Source organism: Mus musculus, chromosome 14, assembly GCF_000001635.26.
Source record: "Mus musculus strain C57BL/6J chromosome 14, GRCm38.p6 C57BL/6J".
Classification (NCBI taxonomy): Eukaryota; Metazoa; Chordata; class Mammalia; order Rodentia; family Muridae; genus Mus; species Mus musculus.
Genome location: NC_000080.6, coordinates 32,428,351 through 32,450,071, shown reverse-complemented (window position 1 = coordinate 32,450,071; position 21,721 = coordinate 32,428,351). Strand labels below are relative to the sequence as shown.

Here is a 21,721-nt window from a genome sequence, read left to right as displayed (position 1 = left end):
AGGTAGTGTATGGATAGATGCATGATAGAAAAATGAATGTATGGATACATGCATGATGGTTGTGGGTGGGTGGTGGATGTATTTATGGATAGATAGGTGCATGGTAGATGTGTGGGAGGATGAATGGTAGATGAGATAAGTGCATGAGGGATGATGGATGAATGAGTGGATGGTGGTGGATGGATGGATGGATGGATGGATGGATGGATGGATTGATATGATGGATGGATGGATCCATGATGGTAATAAATCAATGATAGACAGAAGGATGCATATAGGGAAAGATGGACAATGTATAAGTTGATAGATTTGGTGGATTTAATGGGTGAATGGGTAGCTGGATGACTGAACATGCATGGTGGATGGATGGATGGCTAGATAGATGAACAAATGGATGGATGGATGGATGGATGGATGAATGGATGGATGTATGGATGGATGGGTGGAATGATAAACATATAATTCAGAAACCACATGACAAATAGAAGTTTCTACTTTGAACTTTGAGAAGGTTTCAAGGAGAGATAATAAAGAATAGACTCTTGAAGAAGGAATTTTCTTAAAAAGATAATGGAGCACAGGGGTAGAGGGAAAGATGTACCAAGAAAAGATTGGTGTAAGCAAAGGGTTAAATGGCAAAAATTACATGTGTATTACCTGAGAGTGGGGTGAGGGTGGAGTTGTGGAAATTCTGAGGTGCCTCATGAGCCACAAGAGTGGAACAATCCATTACTTCATAAAATGAATAACAGCCCTGCAGTAGTGCCACTGTAAGGTGTACCACTAGCCTAACCACAAGAAGCTATAAGGTAGAAGCCCAGTGGTAGAGTATTTGCTTAGCATGTATATGGCCCTGGGTTTGATGTAAAGACACTTTTGAGAAGGAGGGGGGAAATAAGGTTACCACAGAGCCCATGCCAATGCCTTCCCTCCCCCTCTGCCTTTCCCCGTTTTCCTTCCAGCCAATCCATTCCCACTGACTGGGCCAAGGGGCAGCTCTCAGGGCAGCCTCTCTGTATGAAGCAGTACTACAGACTCTTCTCATCATACCGGCTTCCTGGCCATACCCAGGACACACTGGTGGCCCAGAAGAGCAGTATCATGCCTGAGCCCGAGCATGTCATCGTGGCCTGCTGCAACCAGGTAAGTGGCCCGTTGCCACAGGCTTCAGACTTGGGGGGGATGTGGAGCACATAGTGGCTAGGTGTGGTGATCCATTCCTGCCTCTTCACAAGTGTGCAGGCTGGTTCCCCAAGTCATACAGTGAGCTTGGGGCATGAAGACCCCCACCCCACCCCCCAAATAGAACTTCCTAGTCAGTCCGTCCATTTCTCTTCAGCAGCTGAATTATAAGAATGAAAAGAATATTCAGTTAGGGAATGAATCCCCTGGGTTCATATCCCTAAGAAGGCAAGGACTTAGGGTCATGAATGAGGTTCAATGTGGCCCTGGACCCTTCATCTTCACAGTTATTCACTTTCATATAGTCCATGCCCTTCCTGGAAATTAGATGGATGGACAGAATGAAGAATAACAGACAAGGCCTCCCCTGTGTACGACTGTGGGTCTAGAACTTAACATTTACTAATTTCATGGAATTGCTCACAGTGACCCTGTAGAGGCAGCCCTTTGAGTCTTTGTTTGACAGGTGAGAAGCTGAGACTTAGGGAAGCTAATGGTGTGTGTACAAGGAAGAAGGATTCCAGGTCCTACCAACTGCCTAAGTCCATTCAGGATTTTCAGACATGGTTCTACAGGATCAATAAGGGTTCCTGTGGCAAGGGAACAAGCTGAGCATGGAGGATCCTGACGCCATCTGGTGCCTACCGCACCATGTATCCTGTATGCTGATGCTACACAAAATGTTTCATGTAGCAAAGAGTGGTGCTTAGGGAAGGGTCTTACAATCTTGAAAGGTTAAGTTTGACAACCGGAAGCCACCCTGCTTCCTACCCTACACCCTTCTTACTGTCTAATGCTTTCTTCCTGAGCTCATTTCAGTAAACTGAGAGCTTGGGGGAAACCCCATCCTCCGAGAGTAGCTGTGACCACTATTTGAGGGGCTTAAAAGCTAGCAGGAGGCTTCCCAGCCTATCTAACACCCTGACCAGCCAGACACAAAATGAAAACCTTCTTTCATTGTCATTCAAAGAAAGTCAAACTAAGTGTTTCTCAGCCTCCATTCAGCACATTATCCAAGCCTTCTGGAAACAACCCTAGATCAGGCTTCATGGACTTTGATGAGGTTGATGGGTTGGGCGATTACTTATGTCTATATACCGAAAAGGATGTGACAGGCTGTGTCAAGAAAGAGACCCTTTGTCAAGTCCAAGGATCTGGCTTTCAAAGCTGTATACACGGGAAGCTCATGGGTACACAGATCATGTGCATAGCTATACCTGGTGTTTTGTGTATTGTTTTTTTTTTTTAATTTTGCTATTTGTCTACAACTGTTGGCTTGTTGTTGTTGTTGTTGCTGCTGCTGCTGTTGTTGTTGTTGTTGTTTAGATCTATAGCCACAGCTCTGTCTATAGCTGTTTGATTGAGTTCACTGTGCACTGGATAGGTGTAACACATTTTACTTATCCAGTATACTCCAAAAACCAGCCAGGTTCTTTCTGTTGTTTTGCTAAATGAGAAGATCTGGTCTGCACACATTTTTTTTTTTTTTTTCGTATTTTTCCATGCACGTGGATGTGCTTCTCTAAGCCCTGGGCTAAATTCTGCATATACGAGTATAGCTGCTGACCCATGGGTAAGCACTCTTAGTTTGGAGTAATACTGCCTTCCAACAGTGGTTGTACCAGTTTATATGTGACCACCTGCAACCATAATGAGCTTTGCATACTCTAAGAACCACAAAAAAATAGAAATAAAAAAGAGGAAGGAAAAGGCGTTCTCATAGCTGGGTTTAATCTGGCCTGTGATAGGAAGAGCTTAGAGTCGAGTACAGTCAACAGCTTTGGATGGTCTCCAAAAGTAAATAGTTCAGAACCATTAAACACCCCGGAAACCTTGGGCCTGAGCCTCTCTGTGAAGGCTCCGTGAAGGCCTGGAGCCTTGGGCTGGCTGCCACAAGTGATGTGTTTGACCTGTTTCCCCCACAGTTCTTTGTCTTGGATGTTGTCATTAATTTCCGCCGTCTCAGTGAGGGTGATCTGTTCACTCAGTTGAGAAAGATAGTCAAAATGGCGTCCAACGAGGATGAACGCCTGCCTCCAATCGGCCTGCTGACGTCAGACGGGAGGAGCGAGTGGGCCAAGGCCAGGACGGTCCTCTTAAAAGGTTAGCTGCAGTATCAGCCCATCTTCATCTCATCCTCATGCCCTTTAGCTTTTCCTCCTCCAGGGTTAAGCGCATAATCTCATTCCCATCAGCCATAGCACGGGGTGCTCAGCCCTCCAACTCAGGGTGGAGCGGTGGGGAGCCTTGAAACAGAAGGGACCTATTGTACCTTTGTATTCTGTGTGACTCTATGTGTGGGTCATCTGGGAATGCAGGAGGTTTTGAGAGAGAGGAAGGCTGGGGACAGCTAGTAACTGTGTTTAAGGGTAGGATGTGTGATGTTCATTTGGAGCCCCAAGTCACTGAAAGAGCAGGCAGATGGGGCCTTGGTGTGGGGACCGTTTCTGTAGTTTAGTTGGCCTCCTTCTTCGTCTGGTTTGTAGGACTTTTCAACTTGAATGTGACTCATGCCACTCCAATTCTTCTTATGAAGCTCCTAAGCATCCTCACTAGAAAAATATTCTCCCTTCCCCACCCCACCCTGTGTATGTATGTATGTGTGTGTTCATTCATGTTCCTGTGTATGTGAGCACATGTGTATGTGAGCACACATGTGTGTGCATGTGTACATATGGAGGTCAGAGGACAACCTTAGCTGCCATTTATCAGGTATTGCCTGTCCAATTTTGAGACAAGATCTTTCACTGTCCTGGAATTCAGCAAGTAAGCAAGGCCGGCTAGACAGAAAGCCCCAGAGATCCATCTGTCTCTGCCTCTCCCCATGCTGAGATTACAAGTGTGTTATACTATGATCAGAGTGGGGTTTTGTTGTTGTTGTTTTGTTTTGTTTTTTGGTTGTTTGGTTTGGTTGGGTTTGTTTTTTCCAGGCAGAGTTTCTCTGTGTAGCTCTGGCTGTTCTGGACTCACTTTATAGACCAGGTTGGCCTGGAACTCAGAGAGATCTACTTGCCTTTGCCTCCTGAGTGCTGGGATTAAAGGGGTGCACCATCACACCCAGCCTTGCTCAGTGTGTGGTTTTTTTTAAATTTAGCTTTACATATGTTCTTGGGAGTCAAACTGAAGCTTGTAGGTCAAGCATTTTTTTTTATCAGTTCAGCTACCTCTTCAGCCCGTTTTTATTTGTTTGAATTTTCATTCTTTATTGCAGTTTCTCCTACCTCCAGTCCTCCCAGTGCCTGCCTCTCTAACTTCCCCTCCCCTCTAGAGCCATATTCATCCTCCATTTCAAAAACAAACCAACCAACAAACAAACAAACAAAAGCAGGCTTCCCAGGATATCAGCCAAACATGGCATAATACATTTCAATAAGACTAGGCATAAACCCTCGCCTCAAGACTGGACAAGGGGACCCAGTAGGAGGAAAAGGGTCCCAAGTACAAGCAAAGAAGAAGTCAGAGGTAGGCCGACTCCCACTGTTAGGGGTCCCATAAGAACGCCAAGCTCTGCGAGCATAATGTGTATGCAGAGGACTTAGCTCAGTCTCTGAGCCATTATGATCCCTGCTTGGTTGGGTCTGTGGGTTGAGTTCTTATGGTATCCTTGACCCTTCTGTCTCCCAGTACCCTTCCTCCCCCTTTTTCTTCAGAGTTACCCTGGCTTCACTTAGTGTCTGCCAGCTCCAGTTTTAAAAGTTTTCAATCATCCTCTAGAAACTACTTTTCAAACCAAAGCCAGCCTTCATTGGAGGAATGGCTTCCTTTCTTGCCTCTGGTGGACATCGTGTAACAAGAAGCCAGACTTCCAGGAGCCTTACCCACTGCTAAGGATTGCGAAGGACCAGGCAATAATTCAGACTCTGTGTGTGTATGTGTAACTGAGGAAACTGAGCTAGATCTAGGGTGTGAGAGACAGAGGCCAAAGCCTCTGTCCCCATGCAAGTTAGTGACAGGAACAAGACAAGGCATAAGGAAGTCCAAGTACACATGGTTGCCATCTCTACCCTTCTGAAGCAGCAGAAACAGCAAGTACCACATGAATGGCCCAGGGCCCAAGTTGCCCTGTTCTAGAAACCATAAGAGTGACTGGTTAGCAAAGATGCCTGTGCTGGTCAAGTGTCCTGGGGCCTGGCTCCCAGATCATAAGTGCATTTTCCAGGCCCAGTCCTAGAAAGTTCTTCCTCCAGACTTGGTCACCCTTGGGTACCATATCCAGTTCAACTCAGGGGCCAGAGCTTCAAGCCCTCCTAGGCTTTCTTCCTTGCTAGCAGCACACTGTCATCTTGATTTGCTTTTTAAAGATTTATTTTAATCTCTCTTCCCCATCCCTGAGTGTGGTTGTATTAGGGGCAGGTAATACACATGTGAGTGCAGCACCTGTCCATAGAGTCAGGAAGAGGGTGCCAGGTCCCTGGAGCTGGAGTTACAGGCAGTCATGACGCCCCCATACATGGGTGAGTTCTGAGCCAAACTCAGGTCCTCAAAAGAAAAGTAAGTGCTCTTAACCCCTAGGCCATCCCTCCAGTCCCCTTGACCCAATTTCTTATCCTAAATGACTTGCTATCCTAGAGAAAGCTCCACTCCTGTCTGGTCAGTGCTCTGCCTCCCTGCTACCATCTGTAAGGTCTGGGAGGACAGAGACCTGTTTGTTTTAACCTCCAAATCTGCCAGGACAACCACAGCAGCCATGCAATTGCTCATGTTAAAGACAATGATGAAGGTTTGCTAAGGATCCTAGGCCCAGATAGAATTACCATTTACCAGTTAATGACTCTTTCATCTAAATATTGAGCATCTGCTGAATACTTGGTCCTAAAAAAGAAGGCTACAGAGGACACAGACATATGCCCCAAATCCATTTTCACGGATATGACTGCCATGTTGGGGAATTAATAACTTAGAATTTGAAGGTGGTTAATTCCCTCAGTAGACTGGTGAACGCACACCCTGCTCTTTTTCCCTCCAGGAATGGAGGCAGGCATCAAAATAATCACCTCTGCTGCCCAGATAGTTTTCACTTTATTAGCAGGCCAGACCCAAGATGACTGAACGGGGTTGCCTCAAGGTCTCAGTGCTTGGGCAGCACTAATCGGAATTAATTCGTTAATAGCACTTGGTCTGGCTTTCTGAATGGAAGTGCTGTTTTTAAAGGAAGTTCAGCAGAAAGGCATCACACACACCTCCCCTTGGGCAAATCAATTAATCCAATTAGTACCACTGGCAGTGTCTCTCACAGCAGGAAACCAATTCCTCCCAGAGTGGCACCCTCTTCCCCAGAGCCGTCAAGGAAGGGAAACAGAGAAACCATTTCAGAAATGAGTTCTGTTTCCAAGTGAACTACTGACAGCAGCATGACCAAAGCCGGTCTGAGAGAGAAAAGGAAAGGATGCGGGCGAGTCTCTCTCAGGGCGGAAGCATCATCAGGAAGGAAGGGGAAGGATGGAGATCCCTGGGTTTCTTGTTTGATCCACTGAGTGGATGCCGGTATCATTTACTGGGATGAGGAGTGGGCTGAAAATGGAGAGATCCTGTCCAAGCACATTTGATTTGAGTCATCTAAGTGGACGTGTCATGTTAGATCTATGTGTCTGGAACAAGAGAGAGAGGGAGAGAGGGAGAAAGGGGGAGGGGGGAGGGAGGAAGGGAGGGATGGGGAGAGAGAGAGAGAGAGAGAGAGAGAGAGAGAGAGAGAGAGAGAGAGAGATCAAAACAGTTATAAATTGGAAAGACATCAGATCCTAAGTATCATTTAAAGTTATGGCCCAGATGAGCTCATCGGGAAATGGAACAGGGTCTCAGGGTTAAGCAGCCAGGCAAGTACAAGAAAGCCAGAGATTGGAACAGGGCGGGGGCGGGGGGAGAGTGCTCAGCCACATGGAAGGCTGCTGAGAGCCTAAGAAAGACTAGCTCAGAGAGGAGCTATGGAGCTTTTCAACCTTGATGTTGTCTGTGAGTTTGACAAGGCTATGGCGAGAGGGGAGAGATTACCAGTGCCTATATGAGTAGAAATGGCAGAAGGGAATTGTTGATGAGGTGGTCAGCAACTAGACCCAGCACATGTGAGTGACTGTTCAGAAACTTGAGAATTTTTTTAAAAAGAAGAAGACTAGGGCATTTCTGGAGGAGGGTAAGGGCCAGGGCACAGGTAGTAGGGGAGGCAAAGAAGTGAACAGTTGTGGGCAGGCAAGTGCCTCAAAGGAACTGGAAAAGGGAGCTGCTGAGGAGGGGGGTGGTAAAGGGTAGGGAATGTTTGCAAAGATGGAAGCAGGATAGAAGCAGGGTATTCAAGCTCCATGGGGCTACAGCTGGCATAGTGGATTATAGGGAGGTTCCCAGAGGTGGTTCCTGGTCAGGGGTGGGCAGAATCATGGTGTGAGCTAGGAGAAGTAGGGTGGAATTCTGAAGACAGAGAAATATGTATAGTAGCCTCCTGAGGGAGGGGAAAGAAACATCCTTGGAATGAGGTTTTTGGACTCTTTGGGCCAACGTAGGAGGGTTTGGGGAACCATCGGTCTCAGCAAAAGCTACTTAACATTACTACAGTAGACTCTGTACATATGTACACACACACACACACACACACACACACACACACACACACACACATCCCGAGTTCAGCTTCTCTGAGGATATGGGGGTGGATGGGCAAGCCATACTATGATGCTGGAGTCTGAGTGGAGTTAGCTGCTGTGGTGGTAGCTCAGGCTGCCATGGCCAAGTGTCACAGGCTGTGACTAACAATAGAGTGGATTGCCTCATGGTTCAGGAGACTGAACTTCACCACCGGGCTCCACAGGGCTGTTTTCTCCTGAGGCCTCTCCTAGTGCCTTGCAGATGACTTCAGCCTATGACTCCACATGGTCATTTTTATGTGTGGGTCAATGTCCTAGCTATCCCTCCTTCTTATAAAGATACTAGTCCTGTTGGATTAGGATCCATGCTGAAGAGACCCCATTTAACTTAACAAGCCCTTTCAGAGGGAAGGGGCTGGCTTCTGACAGAAATAAGTTCCCCCGTGGGCGCTATGGTCAGTTAGAGATGAAGTTGGTCCAGGAATAGAGAGAAGGGAATGTGGGCTAATGCATCCATCCACATGGATGTTCAAGTTGCAGAGAATGAGAAAGATAGTGGTAATGTGAAGGGAGAGTGTGATTCAAGAGTCCTAATACTCATGCCAGGGAAGAGATTGGTATGATGTAGTGACAAGTAGCCAATGAGGGGGCAAAGAGAACTAAAAATAATTACAGGCTCTAGATCCAAATGGGAGGGGATGGGGAACAGGAATTGCTGAGAAGGCGCCTACCCAACTTGGCCCCTGATATATGGATATGAAGGAAGACAGTAGTGTCTTACCACAGGGCACCAGGTGGGAGCACTCAGGAGCACCAGGCTCCAGTTGAAGCAGGTGGATGGAGCATTTATAGATGGGTTAACCATGCAGTAGTGCTCTTGGGGAATACATGAAGACAGAGAATGGGAGGAATCTCCATAGCCAGCCATACTCCTCCATTCATAGTGTCTAGGAGTTGCTGTCTGCCAGCTGGCAGGGTTTGCTGGGGAACAAAGGAACTCAGTGTTATTGATGAGCCATTCCCAGATATCATAGATTCCCAACGCCCAGCCGAAGTCCAGGAGTCCCACCTCCCCTGCCTGCATTGGCAGAAGCTAGAAAGGTGCTCTCCAGCAGACTGACCATGGATGCCACTCATAGGAAATGTGCCCTCTAGTTGGAAGAGTCCTCCTCCAGTCAGTCAGTTGTCAGCCATTGGAGAAGGGGATTGACCACATCAGTTCTTTACATTGCCAGCACGTCTCCTTCTAGACCTTATCCCTGATCTTCTACAAAGCCCTGAACTAGGACAGGTCCTCTCTGTGAGCTCCCAGGTCAGCAAGCCCAACACTCTGCCCTGACAGAGTGGCTTGTGAGAGGTCAGGGACCACCAGGGGTGCAGGGGGAGCAGACTGCCTGTTGCAAAGTCCACTGCTTCCCTAATCCCACATTTGAGTTTCCCCTGCCAAGCCTACTCAGACACCACACCTGGTAAGTACCATTGGTAACCCCAGCATCTATGGCCCAACACTGAGAGTCCTCTAGGAGGCCTTGGTGCCAGGGCATACAGGCTACAATCAGAGACACATTTCAGACAGCATCCTGAAGGAATGTGGCGCCACATACCTGGCCTGTCATGGCTTAGGAGATGGTGGGACCCGAGGCCCAGCAAGCCATACAGTGGGGTTGTCTGAGTACGTGAAAATCCTTTAAAATGCTGGGGACAAAAGAAAAGAGAAGAAAGGAAGGAGGGAGGTGGGGGGGGGAGAGATTATCAAGCTCCAGGGATTGTCCAGTACGGTTAGAGTGGGCTAGGATTCCATTTGTAAAGCACACTATTGCCCTCCAGTGAAGCAGGTTGGGATCCACTTACTCAGATACCAGCCTCAGCCACACAAGTGCTTTCATTTTCTTCATGGCCTTGACCTGGGCATTTCCGTCCTTTGTCAGAGTTTTCATTTTGCCTACAATGTACAGATATTTTTGTCCACATGGCCTCTGCAACATCCTAGCCTTAGAGGTAGTAGCTGGGGGCATGAGGCACCTAGCTCCCCAACCTGAGGGCTACACTATATATAGGGGGAGAGGGGTAGAGTCTGAAGATGAGCTGGGGGCCTCAGAAGGGTCTATACATCGTTAGAGGACCTCCCTCCCCATCAAACTGTGAAACTGTGGCCTCCTGAACCCAGGAGGAGCTAACACCATTATCATGGTCTGGAAATTTAATTAGACGTTCAGCCCTGAGTCTGGAAGACTACAGTGCTTGTCAATTTGTAGGAGAAGTATGGCCAGCTTGGAGAGGCACCCCGAGCCTTCCAGCTTTCCTGGGCTCTGTGTGGTGATCCTGGGAACAGACCTTACAGGCAGATGCTCTCCATTTACACAGCCCGTAAATATTTATCCCCAGTAGCCAATTAGAGGCAAGGCATTGCTTCCAAGGAGGGAGCTGACAGAAGGTGGCTGCAGCTGCAGGAGGCTGTGGCCATGGTTTACAAGAACCACTCAGGAAGGGGGCAGAGTACTGTTTAAATATTGTCATCCAGAGCTCAGCAAGTCTGTTGGCTTTAAAACCAATTACACATTAGCAATAACAGCCTCTCTGATTTAATTGGCCCAGAAAGACCTCCTGAGCTTTCGGATTGGAATACAATTTTCTTTCTCTAGGGAGGGTGGGTCTGGGCTATGGCCCCCTCTGCAGCAGAAGCGCAGAGGCCTTGTGGTGAGAGCACCCAGAGCCTGGAAATGAGAGGTCCAGAGCCGAAGGTCTGCTGTTGACCTGGCCCCTCTTGTCAGCTACAGCCTGAGATTCCTGTTCCAGGGTGGAGACCCCAGCCTCCTTCACGGGTATAATGGGGCATGTGACCTGGTACCTGGTGTACCAAAGGTGTCCACTACATGAGAACTCTTATTAGAATTAGGGGGAAATCTCTGGTCACTTTGCCCAAGGCCCACAGGTGTGCTGCCCATGTAGTCAGACGATGGCCTGCAGACCTGTAGCCTTCATGACTCTCTTCTTTACATGGCATATTAACTTATTAGCTTTTTACCTTGGTACATTTTGTCTCCCCTGCCTTCTACATATCATATTCTACACACACATGCATCCATGCGCACACGCGTGCGCACACACACACACCTTTTTAAAAATTTCTCTGACCTTCACTTTGCCAGCCTTTGCCTCCCGTTTTAAGCAGTTGAAGTGAAAAGTATCCGAGAAGTAGGCTTTGCTTATCTGCCCCACCCCAACCCCACTGCCACGCTTGTCCCCAGTTCTAGAGTAATGGAACTCCTCATGTTATCTCTTCTTGGAAATGGAGCTTAGAACAAGGAGAAAGCTCAGCTTGATTTTTTGAGTTCTCTCTCTCTCTCTCTCTCTCTCTCCCTCTCTCTCTCTCATTGAAAACAAATTTGGGGTCCTGGAGTGGTGGCACACACCTTTAGTTCCAGCACTCAGGAGGCAGAGGCAGGCATATATCCGTAAGTTCAAGGCCAGCCTGGTCTACATATCAAGCTCCAGGACAGTCAGAACTACATAGAAAGCCTCTGTTTCAAACACACACACACACACACACACACACACACACACACACACACACACACACACACACCAAAGAAAATAATTTTCCATACAATATATTCTGATCACAATTTTTTCTTCCTGATCTCCCAGATCCTTCCCACTTCTCCGCCCACCCATCTCTATGTACTCTGGTGATTTGAATATGCTTGGCCCATGGGAAGTGGCACTATTAGGAGGTATAGCATTACTGGAGGAGGTGTGGCCTTGCTAGAGGAAGTGTGTCACTGTGTGGGTAGGCTTTGAGGCTCCGATGCTCAGGCTCTGCCCAATGTGGAATAAGAATCTCTTTCTGGCTGCCTTCCGATCAAAAGGTAGAACTCTCAGCTTCTTCTCCAGCACCATATCTGCCTGGATGCTGCCATGTTTCCTGCCATGATAATAATGAACCAAATCACTGAAACTGTAAGCCAGCCCCAATTAAATGTTTTCCTTTATCAGAGTTGCCTTGGTCATGGTGTCTCTTCACAGCAATAAAACCCTAACTAAGACACATTCCTTCTTTCTCTCTCTCTCTTTAGAAAACAAACAGGCAAATATAAAAACCAAACTAACCCGAATAAAACTACAGCAACAATGACGAAGAAAAGGCACAAGAAATATGCACATACACACATACAGATACAGACATACACACACACATACACACACACACCAAAAAAACCTCCAAATCCATAAAAACACAAAACCCAGAAACTACAATATATAAGCAAGAGACTTATAAGATTAAAAAAAATGCCCAAAGTAGTATGAGACAAAAAAAATCTACAAAAATACTATTATGATTTCTTTGTTTTGTTTGCTTGTGTGAGCCATCTACTGGGCATAGGGCCTATCCTTAAGTGTGATTATATGACCAGTGAATCTCCCTTGGAGAAAGCTAATTTTCTTTCCAAGTGGTTGTCAACTGGAGACAGCTTCTTGATTAGGGATGGGGGCGCATGTCCACTTCTCAGCGCTGGGACCCATCTGGCTAGCAGCTGTGCATGCTGCCCTGCTCTCCTGAGTTCATATGCATGTCTGTCCTGTTGTTGGGAGACTGTTTCCTTGGCGTCCTCCATCACCTCCGGCTCTTACGCTCCTCCTGCCTCCCCTTCCTCAGAGCCTCCGAGCCTGAGAGGAGGGGTTTGATGGAGACAGGGCTGAGTGTTTGCACTCTGTGCCACACTGTCCAGCTGTGGGTCTGCATCCACTGCAGAAGGAGGCTCTTCTGATGCTGGCTGAGTCAGACACTCAGTCCAGGTTCTCTGTGGCCACTAGGGGTCCAGGGTAGAAAGTGTTTCTGGGTATCAGGGCTGACTGAGAGGAGTGGGAATGGATGGAAAGGAGGCGGAGAGGGATCACAAGGATGAGGGAAGCTGCTGCACACTGGGGTTAGGCAGAGGCCCCAGGAAATGGAGACAGGGCAGGATCTGCAAAACTCCACGGATTATAATTGAGGGCAGGAAGAAGGGTGGAAAATGTTCCTTTGTTTTTTTCTTTTTCAAATTACGTTAAATTTATTTTGGAGTAAGTATAGATGTTCCCAATAACACGGAGAGAAGCTCTGTGCCTCTGCTTACCCAAGAGCTGATATCTTGCGAAACTATGGTACAATGTAGCACCCAGGGTTCTGAGCGTCAGTTGCTGGGAATTTCTACCGCCGCAAGGATTCCCCGAAGTAGAGCCATGCTTGCCTTCCTCCCACCTCAATTGATCTTTAGCCCCTGGCAACCACAGAGCTCTCCGTTGTTATAATTTTGTTGCTTTAAGAAATTACATAAATTAAATTCTATGAACTGTGTGGTCGTCAGAATTTTTTTTAACTCAGCATAATTCTCCAGGGATTTATTTAAGTTTATTTTGATATTTCTGGGTTTTGTTTGTTTGTTTGTTTTGTTTTGATTTGTTTTGACAGGGTTTCTTTGTGTAGCCCTAGCTGTGTTGACACTCTTTTTTGACACTTACTTCTGCAGACCAGGCTGGTCTTAAACTCAGAGATCTGCCTGCCTCTACCTCCCGAGTGCTGGGATTAAAGACTCCCACCACCACACACAGTTTAGCATGTAGGTTTTTACAGGAATATGTCTACATTTCTGGAGAAATGTTCAGGCATGAAGCTAGTGTGACATTACAGTTGCCTGCTAAGCTTTATTTAATTTTTTAATAATGTATGTGTGTGGATTTTTTTTCCTGTATGCATGTCTAATGACCTTGAGTGTCCATGCATCACATAGATGACATATCACTTCCCATTCCGTGTATTTGCTAATTGGATTGTTTCACTGTGAAGTTTGAGAGTTGCTTGTATGAATACGTGGCTGTTGAATACATGGCTTCTAAATATTTCTTATTAGTCTAAAGCTTATCTTAATGGAATATTTTAATGAACAATAACTTTTTGTTTCATGTGGTTTAATTTATAACTACAATTGTACTTTTGGTGTCGAGACTAAGAATTCTTTGCTTAGGTTTCGTTGTCAAAGCTTTCTCCTGTGGTTTTTTTTTTTTTTTTTCCTTCTGGAATTTTGTAGAGTTATGGAAATCCATCTTGAGAGTCAGTTTCTAGAGAAAGCATGAAATTCATGTCAAAGTTTCCTTTTCTTTATCCTGTGGGGGTTCCACTGCTTTGAGAACCTTCATTGAAGAAATGGCTCCCATTCCTCCATTGAATGATCCTTCCGTCCTTCTCAATATCAGTGGGGCATATATAGTGAGTCTGTTTGGGGGTTCCTCTTATCTGTGTGTTTATCCCTCTGCCAATATGATATGGCCTTGTTTATGTAGCCATACAATGGTCTTGGAATCCAAAATACTATACTGATTCCTCTAACTTTATTCTTTATCAAAATCATTCTAGTGATCTGATTTCCTTTCCCTTTTCGTATAGACTTTTGAATAATCTCATCTCTAATCTGGAAAAACAATTCTGCTAGGAGCTTGATGGAAATTCTGTTAAACCCATGTATCCATTGGAGGAAAACAGAACTTTACAATGTTGGGTCTCCAAAGCCTGTACATAGATAGCTCCCCACTTATTCTGAGTTTTCATTCTTTTACTTGTGGTTTGTATTTTCAGCATAAAAGCGTCCTGTATGTTTCTGTTAGATTTGAATTGAAGTATTTAAATTTTATGAATTTTTTATTATCAATTATTGAAGTTTTATGAATTATTATAATTGGGGTTTTCTTTTTTTCTTTTTATAAATGTTTGTCCGTGGCATGTAAAACTATACTGACCGTTTGTGTGTTGGTTATATATCTTGTAATATTGACAAATCCATTTATTAATTCTTCAAGAGATTTTTTAATATCTATTTAGTGTGGGGGGGTATACATACTTGTTTCAGTAGAGATAAAAAGACATTTTGCTGGAATTAGGACTCTCCTTCCACTATATGTGTTCTGGAGATCAAACTCAGGCTATCAGGCTTGTCAGAAAACATTTTTACTCACTGTGACATCTTGTCAGCTTTTTGAGAATTTTTAATAGATACACAGGGCATCCTAAGAATTACTATGGGTAACTAGTCATGTTATATGACCATGGGGGCTTTTTAAAATGTATCTTCTATAAACCTTTTCTTTCCTATTACACTGGTCAGGCTGCTACCACTATGTTGAATAGCTGTGGTATGGCAAGAGTGGATGTTTTATCTTATTTCGGATCTTAGAAAGCATTTAGTCTGACTAGAACTTTATGATTGTTGGGATGTTGTGGCCCAGAACCAATCATCTTGGACTATCTTTACTCCTCTTAGTGACCATCATTGTCCTCTCTGTATCTAATCTGTATCTAAGCCACCCCTGTGGCTGTCAGGTGGCCTTGGGGATTGTATGAACAGGCCACCCACGACCTTTCCCCAACCTCAAAGCTAAGAAAGTCACCAGAACATCCGAGACATACAGTTCTGCTGTAACCGTCCTGCCTCCACAATGAGCCCACCAGTGTGTTTGAAATAAACCCTACCTTAAGACTTTTTCTCTCATTCTGTAACTATAAAAGTGCAGGAACAGTTTCCACATTACATGCTATTTGGGGCAGCCTGAAATCCATGTTCCCAGACCAGGGTCATCCTTACGAGGCTCAATCCTCTTCTACTATAATAAAATTTTAAAGAAAGAATGCAGGTTTTTTTTTTTAACCTATAGATCTACGAGCTACAGAGCTTTTATAGATTTTATTTATTAAATTGATGTTCCATTTTATTTTCTGAGTTTTTAGAAATATTTATTTGTGTGTTTAATGTGTGTTTGTGTTTGTGTGTGTGTGCAAGGCAGGGGCCATGGCACACATATGAAAGTCAGAGGACAACTTGCAAAAGTCAGTTCTCTTTTCCTGTTTCAGGGATCAAATCCAGATTGTCTAGCTTAATGGTAAGCCCCTTTACCTGCTGCCCCACCATACTGGTCTTATTCTTAGTTTTTGAAGAAATTTTATCATGAATGGATGTTGGATTTGGCCAACTTTTATATATATATATATCAATTGTTCTGATAATGTGAGGATTTTTGGTTTTGGTTTTGGTTTTGTTTAATTTTGTTTTTTTTTTTTTTTGTTCTTATAGAAGTCTATTGCTCACTTCTATCTTCTAACATATGGCTTGGTGTGTTTTATGTTTGTACATGAGGAACGCTGGTCTGTAGTTGCGTTGGTCTCTTGTATTATATTTAAGTTGTGTTGGCAGTGTAGTAATACAGTGGGATGCATTCTCCTTATAGCTTCTGGAAGAAATCACACAGATATTGTGTTCATTCTTCCTTAAGCATCTAGTAGAATTCTTCAGTGGAGTCATCAGAGCTTAGAGATTTATTGGGAGGATAGAAGGGCACATAAATATACAATGCCAATTTCCTTAATAATTATAAGACCATTTTAACGATCTATTTCATTCTTAATGCATGGTGGAAGTTTTATACATTTCAGGAATTGGTCCATCTCATCTAACTTGTCAGATTTATGTGTATAGTTGTTATAATATTTTTAATTGTATTTTTATATCTATGGAGGCCTAAGTGATGTCATCCATTCTGTTGCTGATATTGGTGATTCATTCTTTTTCTCTGTCTCTCTCTCCCTCTCCCTCCCTCTACACACACACACACACACACACACACACACACACACACACACACACACACACACAGCACATGGCACTTTAAATCTCTCTTTAACTGTTTTACCTGAATTGAATCTTTAAATTGTATACTTGTATTTTCATTCATTGTGGTGCATGTTTTATAAATTCTATTATGATTCTTATTTTAACTTATGGATTATTTTCAAGTGCACTGTTTAACATGCAAGTGTGTGTTATTTCCTGTTATTTCCTGTTATCTGTTTCTATCATAGTCAGAGAACAAACACATCTTTTCCATTTTTGAGGGCTGTTCTATGGCCCTAGATGTAGTCTGGTTTGCTATATGTTCAGCAGGTGTTTTAAAGGAATGTCTACTATGCTATTGTTGGATGAATTATTATGTAAATGTCAAACACCTCCTGTTGGGTTGTGGTGTTGAATTCTGTGTCTTCACTAAATTTATACCTAGCTGTTGTGTCCACCATTGGCAGAAAAGTGCTGATGTCTCAGCTACAATAGTACGTTTCTATATTTTTCCCTCCTGTTTTGCTTTGCTTCACATACTTGCAAAGTATTTGTTACTCATCACATATGCAGTGCCATGCCCTTTTGCAGATTTACCCTTTTCTTTTTACATAATTTGCTCCTAGGTCTCTGGTTCTGTTATGTTTGAAGTATATATCACACTAATTCAGATTCATGGTTTCTTTTGATTAATGCTTGCATGAAATAGTACTTTCCTTCCTTTTGCTTACAGCAAATTTATATTATACTTGACAGTAAGCTCTTTGTAGGAAGAATGTAGCTGAGTAACATTCTAATATATTCTACCACCACTTGCCACTATTTCTAATTGGTGCATTTAGATTATTTATACATAGAATAGTTATTGATATGCTTTGGCTTAACACATTTTATATTTTTGTTTTCTCTGGTTTTTTTTCCACTTGATTTTGACTTTTCCTCTGTCTTGCCTTCTTGTAGATCACATGGTCTTTTAAAATGTTCTAGTGTTTTAACATTATCTGTTTGTATAACCTTTCTAGATGTTCACATAAGTATTGCCTTGGGTTTATAACACACACTTACCAGTCTGTTGTGTTGAATGAACCAGCTCTAGTGAAGTGTAGAAAGCTTACTACTTTCCCTTCATTTATGACACACTCATCTTGTCTTTGTATATATTTAGAGCCTTGTGAGTCATTGCTACAGTTAGCTTTATACTAAAACATAAAAAAAAACCTCCAATGAACTTTTCACTTAGATTCTCACTCTTCCAAGTGTCTTTTCTTACTTGGTGATGTGCCAGTATATCCTATCACAACCGTATTTGTTGTGGAGCTTTCTTTAGTTGTTCTTTTATGCTAGACAGGCTAGAGATAAATTTTCTACCCTAGTCCAGGATCAAAGGCAAGCACCGTACCAGTGAATTTCGCCTGTCTCTCACTTCCAAATGCTTTGACTTCTCCTCCATGTTAAAGAGTTTCTGTTTGGTAGAATTCCATCTTCCCATTTCTCCTTCCACCCAGCCCCACAGGGTCTAGGAGGAAGTTACTGCTGCTCTCAACACTTTTCTCCACAGACAGTGCCATTTCTGCTACTTCTTCCAGTACCTGACTCTGTTGTTGGTCTTCATCAATCTAATATGACATATGTTGGTGTGGATGTCTTTTAACTTACTCTATTTAGGGTTTCTAGTCTCTTTAATCTTTAGATCGAAGATTTTTACTAACTCTGGGAGTTTTAGCTGTTGTTCCTCTGAGTACTTCCTGTTCTGCTCTTCTTCTCCTTCTTCTGGGAGTTTGATAACATAATTTACATCTTCTATGTTGCAGGTTTTATAGGTGCTGTTCATTCTTTCCCTCTCTTGTCTTTCTGATGTTATTCCATCTTCAAGTTCCCTATCTCTCCTCTGCCTCTTACATTCTGCTTTTGAATACAACTACTGATTTTATACTTTTATATTTGCTGGCATTATATATTTACTTCTAAATGTTTTATTTGGTTCTTTACATCCTTTTTTTGGAGTTTCTGTTTATATGCGGATGCTATATATGCTAATGCTATATATTTATATTCTGTTTACATTCTGCCTTTTTCTTTGTTTGTTTGTTTGTGTCTTTTTAAACATGTTCAAATTTGCTTGTTGATACGCTTCATGATTACTGGATTTAAAAATGTATGTCACATAGTTTAAATATGTCCTTGACCCTGATCAGGCCAAACTTTTCTGTGTCTTGATGTGGTGACTGGTTTCTACTGGGACTTGAGTGACATGTGTTATGGGGCCCTGGTGTTCTGTAAACCTTCTGATTCAATTGTCTCACTATGCTACTGATGCAGCAGGTGATGGAAGAGGTGTTACCTCATTGCATCTAGGTGAAGGCAGAAATCCAAGTCCTTCATTCTGTCAGCACTCTGGTTGGGGAGGTAGTCTTTATTACTGTTAAATGAGGGTTCAGGGTCTCTACATGCTTCCTGTGTGTGCCATGTGAAAGATGGTAGGGTGGAGTGGTCACCATTTAGTGGAGCTGGAAGTCCCAGCTTTCATGAGAAACCATGGCGTCTCTATCCTCAGAGGTGGAGGTGCCTCAGTACAGATCAGTGATAGCACACCAGGTTCTCTGCTGGCCTTGAGGTGACAGCAGGGGGCAGAACTGATAGATTATGGGTGTATAGAGAGTTGAGTACTTGTACATTATTCCTGTTGATATGTGGCTGAAGTAGAAAGGCTATTATCTAAGAGTTCTCTTTTCTGTGTGTGTTTGTGAGTTTGCTTTGCTTTTTGTTGTTTGGTTTGCTTTACTTTTGGGGGGACAAGGTCTCTCTATTATGTAGCTCTGGCTGGCCTCAAATTCACAGAGAAATACCTACATCTGTCTCCCACGTGCTGGAATTCAAAGGGAGTTGCCACTACAACCTGCTTATCCAAGAGTGCTCTATTTTGCTGTGAATAGAGAAAGCAGGTCTGAGTAGGAACTTTGTCCTTGTATGTGAGTGTTCCCATTTGTGTTTTCATGTTTCTCATTTCTTCTAATCCAGATGTTGACTGTGTTAGATAAAAAAGGAAGGGGGAACTCTCTCTGTGTCGGTTGATTTAAGATGCCGTAACAAAAACCCAACAGACTGGGTGACTCGAGAGTGACTTTCTGACTTATAGGACCCCAGAGTCCAGGATGAAAGCATCAGAAGGATGGTTCCTTCCCCCTGCTCTTGGTTGCAATCTTCTGCCTTCCCATTGTGTGTTTAAAAGGCTTTTTCTCTGTGTCAGTGTCACTGGTGCATCTCCGGATATGGAGCAGTCTTGTCAGCCCCTTCTATGGCTTCATTTAATCCTAGTTATCATTCCAATGGTTCCTTCTCAAAATTCAGTCGTAATGGAGGTTAGATCTTTAATAAGTGATTTGCATGGAGTACAGGTCAGCCCAACACACTCAAAGGACCCATCACAACGGGTCTTTTTTAGGTTGTGAGATTCCTGTCTGGGAGGCTTTCCTCTTTCTATCTTCCAAAGCCTTCCTATGTTTGTTTTAAATACAATATTTATCTATGATATCCAGTGAGAGGGGATGGGGAAAAACAAAACCCAGTCCGTTTTCCTGGAAGACGAGACTCTCCCTCTTGAAAGATTTAAAGGAGATTTTATAACTCAATTCAGATCGGTTCTAATTCAAAAGAGACAGGCTTCATTGATAAAGACATACTTTTGTTACTGTCTTGGCCCCTGGGAGCTGGGATGATAAAGATCACCTCTCCGAGGCCATAGATTAGGGGAAAATATCAAACATCTGATGGAAATTTTATCTCCCAAAAGAAGATATAATCCACTGTTTTAGGAAGGAAGGTTGTTATAATGCACATGGTAGATGATTAGAAGCCTCATGTCTCTAAGACTTCCTGACCTCATCTCCAAGGATGGAAATGTGAACTGTACCATTACGTGATGCACACCAGAGAAGGCAGGAGTCCTGGGCAGGGCTGTGAACAGGTGTGCGTGCCTGTTAGAGAGCGGGACCTGAGAGTCTGACCCTTCTAAAGCAGAGGCCTGAGATACATGCTGTATCTTTGCACATCTGAGTAAGTCTGGAAGCTCCTAACCTCCAGGCCTCTGGAATTTCCACAGCACCAAAGCTGTGAGCCCCTGAGTGTGATCGTCAGGAGAGATTCCGTACTACTCAAGTCCCACCTCTCATGGGCAAGTAGGGGCTTCTTGAGGGAGATTGATTCACTGCATTAAGCAAGATCCCCCTGGTGTGCTCTGTGCAGAGGTCACGAGAGACAAACGACCCCTGCCACAAGCCTCCATCCCACCACCTAGTGTTTCCATTAGACTTGGGCCTCGCTCACAGTAGATGAGTTTGCATGTGCTTCATTTCCTGCCTTTCACAATAAACTTGTCAGTATTTGACGGATCAGCACTTGCATTCAGGGAGATCATTTGCAAGGCCACCTGGCATCCCGGCTCTCCTGTCCTGCCCCCATTTCAGTTTGCCTAATGAGCCAGGGCCTGATTCCTGGTGAGTGGTTCTGAGCTTCTGGGCCAGACACAGCCAGCATTTGATAGTAAGGCCTCAGCCCCTCCTCAGGGATCTTTCTCTGTCTGAAGGAGGTCAAGCCACTAGCATGGAGAGGAACTGTCCGTTGTTTTCTGCCTCAAGCCTGTGCTATGTTGTGTGGCTGAGAGGGGTGTCCCCAGCCTTCCCTCTCCCTTCCAGAGGTTGGATCAGGCTTGCAGCAGCTTCTTCCCTAGTGGGATAAGCTAGCTATGGGCTTCCTGGAGAGCTGCAGCCTGCCTATCCCACACTGCTTTGGGCTTATTTCTAAGAAATCCTGGTTAAGGAAGACACAAAGCCAGGCTTTTAGTATTCCCCAAGAAATGGCCAAGAGGGCAACGATCTATAGCATTCTAGTTGCCGTGGCCCCTCACCAGCTAGCATGATCTTATTCTTCCCACATGCCGAGGCATCCTTGGCTCTACTCCAAGCACATACCTTGGCCCTGATCTTCTTGCAGGGAGGACTCCTCATTCCTGAGTCTGACCTTCTTGGTGGTCTGCTCCCAATCTGGTCTTGGGGTTGAATGTCTGGAACAAATCCAGCCTTCTCCAGTCACTGGGCAATTATTATCAAACCCCATGTTTAAGTAAGGTCTTGGAAATGTCCTACAGTCTGGTTATTTATTTTCTTGTTTCTTCAAGTGGGATGTGAGACTGTTGCCAGTCTCCTGTTGTAGCACACATGCCTGAATTGACACTTGACACATGACAGGTGCTCAGCTGGGCCGTAACCTCACATCACTGTGGTCATCTGGCCTCACCGAAATCCTATAACCTTCACCCTTAAGCTGGAGGAC

At 44.3% G+C, this 21,721-nt stretch overlaps 1 protein-coding gene across 1 annotated transcript in view; it reads left to right on the top strand.

Annotated features, from left to right (window-relative positions):
* Chat (choline acetyltransferase) overlaps window positions 1-21,721 on the top strand; it is a 57,707-nt gene that overhangs the window by 15,838 nt on the left and 20,148 nt on the right. Inside the window, exons 7-8 of the mRNA NM_009891.2 lie at window positions 963-1,143; window positions 3,108-3,285. Of these exons, the coding sequence (NP_034021.1) occupies window positions 963-1,143; window positions 3,108-3,285 (359 nt within the window). The remainder of the gene's footprint in view (window positions 1-962; window positions 1,144-3,107; window positions 3,286-21,721) is intronic.